The sequence below is a fragment of the Colossoma macropomum genome, unplaced genomic scaffold, assembly GCF_904425465.1.
Source record: "Colossoma macropomum unplaced genomic scaffold, Colossoma_macropomum, whole genome shotgun sequence".
NCBI classification, from domain to species: Eukaryota; Metazoa; Chordata; class Actinopteri; order Characiformes; family Serrasalmidae; genus Colossoma; species Colossoma macropomum.
In genome coordinates, this window is record NW_023494800.1 from 7,799,567 (window position 1) to 7,811,920 (window position 12,354).

A 12,354-nucleotide genomic window follows, 5' to 3' on the forward strand; every position below is an offset into this window, starting at 1 on the left:
ATTTACAAATCATCTAAAGAGGACTATCCAAATGGAGTGTTGCCAGTATCATTTATAATTAAAAACTTTGTATTCAATTAGAAAATGATGCCAAATTGAAGCATTTTTTCACGAGTTCTCTCAGACTTTTGAACCCCACTGTATTTTTAAACATCAACCTACTCGAAGACAGAAGATTAAATTAGCTATTTGGGTAATCTAACCTCTGTAACACTACTACATCATAAAATGATGTTGTTGTTTAGTGTGAATTGTTCTTGTTAAATAAACAAATGAAGTTAACCCAAGTACAAAGTGTTGGAAAATAGTATAACAAAAGCATTACTAAGTGTTTAATGGTCTGTACTGTGCAGACAGAAGCGTGACGGTGACTTACCCAGGCAGTAGGGTTTCTCTCGTTTTCTATGGCGCTCTCGATCGTAGCGGTAACCGGTGTAACAGGTGCAGACCACACGACCAAAGTGATCAGTGCACTGCTGCTCACAGGGGGCACCAGCACACACATCATAATCTACACACAAATAAAAATACAACACTTTCCTGCTCAAATAAACTGTAATTAAGAATCTGGACATGTTGTAAAGGGCAGAGCCAGTTCAGCACACTTTAATTTGTATTCTGTTTTTCTTAACTAGCACAAGTTTACAACAAAGAGGCACTCAGACAGTCGGACATGGATGATTAATACGGATGATGGGCACCAGCCTCTGCAGCGTGACCCCCTAACCTCCATCCCCACTACACAACTTTTCAGTAAAATGGACAAACAGACTGATTCCTCAGCAAAGGAGTAAGACAAGGCTGCCCACTATCACCATACTTGTTCAACCTTTATGCTGAACATGTAATGATAGAAGGAAAGTTAAAGAACAAAGAACAGAGACTCCAACCAGAACAAGGATGAAGAAGCTTGAAAAGATCTTCAAATGTAATGATTTGTCTCTATAAATGAATTGTCCAAGCTGTGGTCTGTTCTGTGGTTCTATGAATGGACAATGAAAAAGTGGGACAGGACAATTATGACGCCATTGAACTGTGATGTTGGCAAAGACTTTTAAGAGTGCTTTGGATGGCAACAAATGAATGCTTGGCTAAATCAGACCTCACTTCTCACTGGAAGCCCAGATAACCAAACTGAAGCTTTGGACATATGTTTTGGACATATTATGAGAAGAACCAGTTCTTTGGAAAAGACAATTACGCTTGGAACAGTTGAAGGTGAAAGGAGAAAATGACCACCAACAAGATGGATGGATAACAAGCCATTAAGAAGCCTGAAGACCTAAACAGGTCAGGACATTCTGGAGGAACACTATCCATATGGTCGCCAGGAGTTGATAGCGACTTGAAAACACTTATAAATAATAATAATTGTTTGCTTAGTATTGGTTATTAGCATTGATATCAGCCACAACAAGGTCTAAATTATCAAGTCCCATGTTTAGTTCAGAAAAGCCATATCAGTGCATTCCTAATACTGTCATATCAGTGGTACAGCCAGACGGTTGTAGCGTAGCTTGTGGCTCTATATCTATATCTGACTCTGGGAAAGAATGTGGACCCCAGCTACAGACTACAGCTCTGTGTTTCTCATCAGAGATGTCGGAGCAGGTGAGGACAGCAGTTCAGCCTGACAGAAAATAAGCATTAAACTGCTTCATAGAGGAACATAAAACAAACCACTAACACACACACTGTGTAAATTGTTCATGGTGTGGCAGAACTTGGCATGTCCGCTGACAGTTATGAGCAAAATCACATTAGCGGTTTAAACCCCTAATCCACACCCATGGATCTGAGAGACAGTTATGTTGTTCATGTGTTAATTTTATGGATGTATTCCCACTGCAGACATCCCACGCTAATCGCAATCACCCAATCGTTATGTCTGAGCAGACGCTGCCAGCCTATTTTAGGTGGTCCGAAAAGGTTAAGGCAACAGAAGGGGAACTGAGGAGTTTTTTTAAAGGGGCTTTTCCATTTAGGATGCCTATGGGACGTGAGGGAAAAATGTTTCCAAATTCAGCTGCATAGTCTCCAAACCAGAGAGAGAGAAAAGAGAAACAGAGAGAGAGAGAGAAGGAGAGAGAGAAGGAGAGAGAGAGAGAGAGAGAGAGAGAGAGAGAGAGAGAGAGAGAGAGAGAGAGAGAGAGAGTTAGTTCCTACCTTCTGGAATACATTGGCCCAGGACAAACTTAAAGCCCCCACAGCACTTTTTCCTAAAAACACATAGAAAACCAAAGAAAAGAAATGAGATCCATGGAGTGAATTGAAATGCTGTATGTGAAGTACATTAGCTGAGTCACCAAGTTACCTTTAAAGGGGTGGAGCAAGAAAGACATGCATGTTCTTTGGTGATAAACAGAAGCTGTTATTCCACTGAATTCAATTTTATTTCTGTGGTGTTTCCAACAACATACAGTACCGTGCAAAAGTCACACACCATCCTTCGTTTATTTAATTTCACATCTTTAACAGAAAAATACTTAGTTTGTCCACACTTTGCCTTTATTACAGCTTCCATTCTTTTCGGAATACTTGCTCAAAGAAATCCGTAGGGATATTTTTCCACACCTCTGAAGTTCAGTCTTAGAAGTTGGTTGCATTTTCTGCTTCTCACGATCCAAGTAATCCCAAACACATTCAGTGATGAGGTCTGGACTCTGGGGTGGTCAGTCCACTGTTCTGAGAACCCTTCTTTATTTGATGCAAATGTTCTTATTCTTTTGTCTATTTCCTTTTCTCAGTGAGGTTCTTCTTGAACAGCTACACATCCTTTCAGACCCACAGCGCTGAGTTGTCTTCTCACAGTGGAAGGATGGACAGAAACACCTGTGGTTGTCTTCAGATCTGAAGCAGTTTGATTTTCTCCTCTCTCTCAAAGATGAAAGCTTTAGGTACTGTTTATCTGATAGGGACAGTTTTGGTGGTCTACCAGGTCTTCCAGGTAGTTGTTGGGGGGGTCTTGTTTTCCATGTAGCTTTAAATAATTTTAAACTCCAGTTTTGGAACCTCCTGTTTTTTCACTTGACTTCCTGTTCTTGTTTGACTGCCACTGTTAAAAATTTTACCTGTAATTTTACAGTAAATTACTTGCAACTAGTTGCAGTAAAATTATAGTTAATATTTTACAGTAATGATATTTTACAGTCATACTGGTGCTTTAGCTCAAAGTGCTTTATAGACAGGTGATGAAGCTTAACAGTAACACTCCTGTAAATATGATACAATATATAACTTAAAAAATTGTGCCCATCTAGCCATAAAATTACAGTGTGAAACTGTAAAATCTTTGATATCTTCTTGTACTAATTTACTGGAATTTTACTGCAACTCAGTTGCCAGTAAGTTACTGTACATTTACAGTAGGGTACCAGCATTCTGCAGAGAATGATACAAGATTTAACCAGACAGTGGACAGTGAATTATATAGCTCTTAAATGGCCATAACTTCTATTTCACGTTTCTATAACTTAAGAATAACTAGATGAGTTAGATTGTAGGTTATGTATTTACTAAACAATAAGCCTTAGGATGCAATAGGCCAGGATTTTAAAGGAGTAGTGTGACTGTGTTCTTCTGCTGCTTCCACATCATCCAAACCCTGCATGTCATAACCATCTCTGCACCGAGACAAACAGCAGAAAGAGTGTGTGTGCTTTTTCTGGCCTGTCGCAGAGCTTTTCTGGCCTTCACCTCCCATGTGGCTCCCTGAAGTCATCCTTAGGGGCCAACTTTGCTTTCCACATAAGAAAAATACAGCAACGTAGCACAGGTCCAATGTTTTAGAACACGTACGTCTAACGCTTCGACAAGGACAAAAGTTATAAAACACATTTCAGAGAGTATTACTCATCAGTTCCACAGAAGAATCCTCAGCTTGGGAGAAAGCATAACCTGCATTTCATTTACAGATCAGAATTACATCAGTCTTCTGAAATGGTATAATGTACACGCAGGCATGTGTGCAGACAGACCCCAGGGGTACTTCCTGGTTGGTGTGTGCAATAACGTATTTTAATTGCCTCCATCATTCTTTAATGATGAATGATTTAATTTCAGTGCGATGAGGCTCAGCCCCGCATCCGGAATAGATCTTAAGGGTTGACCTGGGATCTATGAGACCCCCTCTGGTGCAGTACCAACTACCTGTGGTGACCTGTCACGCATCACCACCCTCATCTTCAAGCTTGCACTTGCATCCTTCTTCCTAGTCTCCTGCATCGTCTACCAAGTAACACAGGCAGTGTAGCTCTAGTTTGACCTGATTGACACACTGAAACTTTAATGACCTTAACAGACTGTAACAAACATCTTTGCCAATCTGGCCTGCCACAGGCCCAGCAGCATCAGTTTCTGAATAAATCAAACCTCAGCTGGATATATATGGACCCTCCGTTCTCTTTTTTTCGTGTCCCGTTTTCCATTTTCATCGTGTTCAGTGAAATCCGGCCTTGACACGGAACTGGCAGCACTTCCAGCACACTAATCAGAACTCACAAACTTATGGGATCTGAAATTACTTCAGCATCCAGCATAGCTCACCACAACTCAATCTGCACAGTCAGAACAGAGCAGCAGCAAAAAGGCAGCCCACAGACGCAGCTCACACTGAGCCTTCACACACTCTCAAAACAGACTGAACCCCTTCAACCACACACTTATTATTCAGTTAGTATTACTCAGTTAACTGTGTTGACCTACTGACAGGACTGACTCACTGAACACCAACTGGACATTATGTGTCTCTACTCTTTACTATGCACAGCCATTTTGTTAATACATCCATGTATATTGCATATTGCACTGCCACTTATTTATACCCCAGGCATAGTGCACAACTATTAACATATGTTATTGTTTACAGTGTTAAGTCATTCTGTTCATCCACTGGACGTGACATGGACCACTGCATTTTCATCTGCATAATATTTATGTGATTTTACTTACTTATTGTTGTACTGCACATTATATTTTATGATTGTTTTAGTTTATTTTATTATACATCTTTACTGCTTCTGTTTACGCATCTGTATAACAGTATGTCAATACTTTTGCTGTTGTTTTGCTCTTTACTGTACTCTGTGCTGCTGTAATAGACGACTTTCCCTCTGGGATTAATAAAGCAATCAATCAATCAATCAATCAATCTATCTATCTATCTATCTAATTAATACAAAAAAGGGTAAGACTGCATTGATCTAAAGGTGGTGTTTCAACAAAATCAATTATATTACCGTAATATTCAATGACGTAAGCTGTCATTTTTAAAAATATATATTTTCTGGAAATTTTTTAAAATGCATGAAATAAGTAAAAAAAAAAAACATACAATAATGTCTTAATGAATCTTAATGAAGTTAAAATATGTAATGTAATATGACATTTTGAAGGTATTGTAGCTATGGCTGCACCAAGTAAACAAACCCATGTTAAGCAGGTAGTTTACCTTCTTAAGCTTTTGTTTTCTGGCAAAAGTCAGACTATGATTCTATGTGAGATGTTGGATTCTGGAGGTAAAGTTACGTACAACCAGGAGTGACTAGTGTTAGTGGCAAACACAAGAAGGAATTTGGCCACTGGTGCCAAAATTACTACACAAACCAAAGTGTTCCAGATTCAGAGACTCTAGCTCTAGTTCTAGTACGATGATGAAATGAACCGTGAGGGTCTTGCAAAGGTTTGGCTTCGAAAGCATTAAAAGCAGTGAGACCTGTGCTAGTCGTTTCAGCTCAGTATGGTTTGAACTTCAGCTCCTTAGGTGGTCGAATTCACAGGGGAAAAAATTATGGGCTTGTTTGATGTGTGCTGAAATTCCTGTATGTTCTACACACACACACACACACACACACACACACACACACACGCATGCACACACATACATGCATACACACAGGCTGGTGGTTGGCTTGTTTCATATTCATATAAATGTCTTGACTACATACATTTATTATATAGGGGTGAATGTTGGAGCCAATCACAGTTATGTAATATGTGATTAAAGCCTCTTCATACTGCAGTTACTGTGTGCTTTCACACTGAAGCTGAAGCCGTGGCTTATGAGAATAATACTGGATATAGAGCCGCATATCATATAGACTACACTTGAAGAGATTCACACAGACATCACTCACAAAACATTGTATTTACACATAAACACACATTTTCCGTACGCATACACACAGTCATACACTCGTTCATTTTGTTTTTGTTGCAGCTAAACATATAAAACGTTTTTAATATGCTAGTCTTTGTCAGCTTCACATACTTCAAATAATTAGTAGGACGCTACAGCAGAAAATGGAAATTTTTGAAATGTTTCCAGATCAGCTGTACAGTACATATGTAGGGTTTTGTTTCACAATTTATTAAACACCACTTTCATGAACTTCCTGCATCCTGTGTCCACTAACGAAGGACCAGACGATGACCAACACAAACTGTGGAGCGACAGATAAGCTATCGTCTCTGACTTTACATCTACAAGGTGGACTGACAAGGTAGGAGTGTCTAATAGAGTGGACAGTGAGTGGACACAGTGTTTAAAAACTCCAGCAGCACTGCTGTGTCTGATCCATGCGTACCAGCACAACACACACTAACACACCACCACCGCCACGTCAGTGTTACTGCAGTGCTGAGAATGATCCACCACCCAAATAGTATCTGCTCTGTGGTGGTCCTTTGGGGGTCCTACCTTTTGAAGAACAGGGTGACAGAGAAAGAGAAACAGATGGACTACAGTCTGTAATTGTAGAACTACTAAGTGCACCTATATGGTAAGTGGAGCTGATAAAATGGATAAAGAGTGTAGAAACAAGTAGGTGTGAATGGCTGGTCGGTGTATACGCATGCATGCACAAACACACACACACACACACACACACACACACACACACACACACATGCACACACATGCACACACATGCACACACAGAAAAAAGAGCAGAAGAGAGCAGCCTGAGGAAATTAAAGCACACTAATCATTTCTTAATGGCCTGGTAAAGGCAGTGCTCTTAGTTCAAAGCCATTAAAAAAAATCAGCAAAACAGGTGGAACTCAAATTTAATTATAGAGACCTTATACACTTCAAACACGCACATCTGTTAATGCTAATGAGTAACAAATGCCTGTATTTAAAAAGGGGAAGGCCTAATTAAAAATGACCATACAGCATCGTTAAAATGCTAAAATCTATATAACCTATCTGTGAATGTGTTACTGCTCATACAAATAACAAAACAATAAAATGTATTACAAAGTTATCATGTACATAGGTTCATACTATAATAATAATAATAATAATAATAATAATACGTGACATTTGAATAGCGCTTTTGTAGGACCCAAAGATGCTTACAGATTACATAGTGGCACAAGAAACAAATACATAACAACATACAAACAGATGACACAGCAGAGACAGAGATACATATTCACAGCACAGATGACGAACTGACATGAGCTCTAACAGTTTAGGATAGGGGAAGATTGTATGCAAGACAGAACAGATGTGCTTTGAGGTTGGATTTAAATGAGGACAGAGAATCAGACTGCTGAATATGAGAAGGGAGAGAGTTCCAGAGGCGCAGAGCTACTCTGGAAAATGTACGATCATCAAAGCTGCGGAGTTTAGAGGAGGGAATGGTGAGCAGACCAGCGGTAGAAGAGCGGAGAGCGCGTGTAGGTTTGTAGGATTAGAGAAGATCGGAGTGATAGGAAGGAGCGAGATTGTTGAGAGCTTTGTAAGTGAGAAGAAGGATCTTAAACTGAATACGATAGTTTATGGGAAGCCAGTGGAAGTTTTGGAGAACAGGTGTAATGTGGTGATGTGACCGGGTGTAAGTGAGGAGACGAGCAGCAGAGTTTTGAACTGTCTGGAGTTTACATTTCCTATACACACAAACAAACACTCATTCATTTTGTTTGGAATCACTTGAAATCACTGTTTTGTAGCAGCTAAACATATTAAAAATTTTAATATTTTAGTCTCTTTCAGCTTCACATTCTTCAAATAATTGGTAGGACGCTACAGCAGAAAACAGAAATTTTTAAATGTTTCCAGGACAGAGCTGTACAGTATATATGTAGGGTTTCGTTTCACAACTTACTGAACACCACATTCATGAACTTTCTTTTGTTTTTGTTTTTTTTGTGATAAACACTGTTGGGAGTAGGACTAGAGCATTCATCATTATAAAAGAATCAATATTTTATAATAGTTCGCTAGCCATGAGCTAATATATAAGAATACGGGGTGGTCCGTGGGGGGCTAGAGTTGTTTTTTTTTTTGTCATATCAGCATTAAAATTAGTACTTTTTTATTCCAAATTCAATGTATTTTAATACATGTTCATACTGAATTAAGAGGCTTTCAGTGAATGATACTATATAATACGCTATGCTATTACAGTCTAGTTCATGCATAACATCAAAGCTCCTTTCAAATGCAAGCAGTGTGTCCTCTTGGCTCTCATGCACTGACTGGATCACACACCTTAAAGTTCAGTGCTGATTCAGGACTCCTTCTGTTCTATGATGGAATTCATTAAGACATCAGAGCAGACAAATAATTCCTTATCAGCACTTTCACCCTGAGAACGCAGTAATATACAGAATGACCCCTGATTTTTCAACGCTTCACATCACGTTCTCACAGTCAGGCTTCAGACCAGAGAATAAAGTCTGAAATAAAGTTTCTCTTAGACACTAAATAGACCCGCCTATAATAAAGGAACATTTAAGTACTGACTAAACTCGGACTTCCTGCTGGCTGATATTACTGTTTTTGGTTATGTGACATACTTTTGTCAATGTTTATAGATAACAGTGACATATAGTGTGGGAAACTACATAAGTAGGTTTGTTGAGATTACTGAATAACTCGACACAGTTTGAGGAAAGTATATCATGGTTCAGGCGCGCAGCTAACATGCAGCTGATTGGTGGGAATAAATTTCCTATTATGTATTAGCTATATTCATGTAATGGCCACAACTAGTTTGACTAATGAGCTCTCTTTTAATTTCCACCATAATCACTGCCATAAGCTGTGGTTCAGTGGGGCACAAACATATGGTGACGGTATGGTCCACCTACAAACTGGCTGGGGCTTTGGATGAAATTATGCTCAGTTCACTATTTAGTGCATTATTTTGGGCTACATCCTAAACTATACCTTATTCACGATATAATGCACTATTTAGAGCTCACTATATAGTATATTCACTATATAGTCTACTATTTAGGGCTCTGTCTAAAAGCATGCCCTGTTGAATGTATAGTGCATTTTTTTGAGCTATGTCCAAAAGTGTGCCCTGTTCACTATATAGTGCACTATTCTAAATATTATCTACAAGTATAATTCATTAAGTAGTGTACCATTTTGGGTTGTGTCCAAAAGTATGCCCTGTTCACTATATAGTGCACTATTCTGAGCAATATCTACAAGTATAATTCACTATTTAGTGTACTATTTTGGGCTGTGTCTAAAAGTATGCCCTGTTCACTATATATAATAGTGCACTATTTTGGGCTATGTCCAACACTATTCCCTATTTACCAGTGCAGTCCTTTGGGTTCAAAAGTATCCCCTGTTCATTATATCGTCCAATGTTTTGGGCTATGTCTGAAACTACAAATGGTTCACTATATAGTGCTGTATTTTGAGCTATGTCCAAAAGTAGGACATATTTACTTTGAAGTGCACTGTTTTGCACTCTTTGCAAAAACATAACCTATTCTCTATATAGTGCTTTATTTTGAACTTTGAACTAAACTATGCCTTATCCAATGTTGTGGTATGTCTGAAACAATGACCTACTGCAGAGGTGCACAGTCCTGGAGAGATGGTGTCCAGCACAGTTTGGTGATTTACCTGTTTAAACACACCTGATTACACTGATCTGTTAATTGCCAGGTTTAGATGGTGTGTTTGAGTGGGAAAACCTTCACACTGTGCTGGACACTGGCCCTCCAGGACCAGAGTTACACACCACACACCATGCTCTGTTTACTATACAGTGCACTTTTTATTTTCGGGCTTTGTCTAAAATCTTGCCCTATTCACTATTCAAGGCACTTTTCTTTCTCTGGCTTTGTCCAAAACCATGTCGTTTTCACTATACAGTGTATTTTTGAGCTATGTCTGAAACTTTGCCCTATTCACTATTTAGTGCACTATTTTGAACTAGGTCAGAAATAATGCCCTATTCACTATATAGTGCACGTTTCCTTTTTGGGGTTTGTCTGAAACCATGCACTTTTCACAAGATGGTGTATTTTTTGTGTTTTGTCAGAGACCATGCCTTATTAACTATATAGTGCACTCTTTTGTGCTATATATGAAATCATGCCTTATTCACTATGTAGTGCACTTTCTTTTTTTGAGCTTTGTCTGAAACCATGTCTTATTCACTAAACAGTGTATTTTTGAGCTATGTCTGAAACTTTGCCCTGTTTAGTATGTAGTGAACTATTTGAGAGTTTGACATTTTGTAGTGGTCCAAAAACATAGTGGAGGGTATCCACTACACTCTTACAATCTCACAATGCACTGCTACAGTGTGTAAATGTGAAGACAGAACACCTATAAAACTCATTTCTTCTTATACAACGCAATAAGTATCCTGTCACAAAGTTGTGTAATGTTAGTGTATAAAATTGCTGAATGAAATCATGAATTCATATTCATAATGAACAGTGTTGTATGGTGGTCCAGTCTTTTCTAATATAGAGAACCGTGGTTAGTGGACAATTGCTGTTCCCTATAAACATGTGCTATATGGCGTTCCTGATTCTCCAATGTAGGGAACAGTGATTAGGGGATCGTTTAGAGCACAGTGTGTGTCTGAACTGAGTCGGTAAAGGGAGTGTGATTTAGAGGCTGAGAGGGTCCTGTGTGGAGACTAAACTGGGTACAGAACAGGGAAGCAATAAGCATAAAAAACATAAAAACCCCACAGAGCTTCTAGAGCAGCCCGGCCGCTCTAACTCAGCGCTACTGAGAGAGAGGGGGAGGGATGAAAGAGTGGAGAAGCAGATAGAAGCTCAAGAGAGAAACAAATCTACAGAAGTGTGGGTGTTGATGGAGGAGAGCATGTGTGTGTTTTTGCAGGGTTGGCTGTTTTGCATTTCGAAACGTTCTGGTTTAATAAAAGTGCACAACGAAATACACGCATGACCAAAGACAGGCATAAACACTATGCACGCAACCACTGCGCACTGTGAAAACAGTAGAGTGCTTTGCTTTTCTCATTTTTAAAAATAAACACCAATGTTGAAACGTTGAGTGTTGGCCAATACAGCTCCAGTGTTTCAGCTTTGAAAACTACTACATCTAAAACGAGCCATTTTTAATTGAAGCTCTTCACTTAAGATGATCATATTTGAGGTCTGCCTTCATAATGCATTACATTGGTTTGGAAATTTCACACTCAGTTTGCTTCCAGTCTAATAAGTCTTAGTTTCCAGCTACATTTAAGCCAGATTTTCTCATGGTTAGGGCTCAGAGTCGATCCCAGAAAGAGTGGATTCTCTTATTCCAGGCATTTGAGAATTGTGCGTTGACTCCAAAGCTTTGGATGTGATTCCACCTAGAGACATTCAAGTCGGCACACACACAGAGTGTGTGATATACTGCTATTGCTGACTAGACAGCCTGGATGAGAAATGCATACTTCCACAACACATACATCAAAATATTGGCTGTATTTTTCAGGGGACATCAAGGAAAACAAAGTCTAATGTATGATTTGTAACAAAAAAGTGATTTACAATGAAACAACATTGCCAGTGCTGAAAGATCTACCCTCATGAAGGAGTTAAAAAATGAGAATCAAGAGATCTTCCAGTTTAGCTATCCCTTCTTGGAGTTAGATCTCCGAATTGCTTTGCTAAGACTAGGTGTACCTTTTGCAAGGGAAAGACAGTTCTTCTAGCTAACAGTAGTGTTTGCTGGCTTGATTTACTTGTGTTATTGATTGTACTCCCGATGTTAAAGGAGCATGGACTAGAGGAATTTGGGGGCTGGATTTAGAGGGGGTGTACCCTTGTTAGTGGCAGCAATCCATCACCAAAAGTTTCACAAGTTGTTCCCAGACGTGTATTCTTGCTACGAGATCACATCTGGCCCTGTGGTGACTGTGGTGACTTTTGAAGGGCAGTGTAACAAATACTTAGAACAAGGCAGACACCAGAGCGGGAAACAGATTCACATGGTGGCCTGGGGCAACTCACAGTCTCTAACAGTGCAAGCCTGCTAAAAACACATAAATATGATCAGTGTGATGGACAACCAACAGACAAGCACAGCAAAGAATCAGCAGAGAGATCACAATAAATCTGACGAGTAGA

The 12,354-nt window shown here is 39.3% G+C and overlaps 1 protein-coding gene across 1 annotated transcript in view; it reads right to left on the reverse strand.

The window, feature by feature from the left end:
• The window catches only part of ccbe1 (collagen and calcium binding EGF domains 1), a 110,844-nt gene that overhangs the window by 31,193 nt on the left and 67,297 nt on the right, over positions 1-12,354 (reverse strand). The window contains exons 3-4 of the mRNA XM_036587708.1: positions 2,167-2,219; positions 377-511 (exon numbers count right to left, since the gene is read on the reverse strand). Coding sequence (XP_036443601.1) covers positions 377-511; positions 2,167-2,219 — 188 coding nt within the window. The remainder of the gene's footprint in view (positions 1-376; positions 512-2,166; positions 2,220-12,354) is intronic.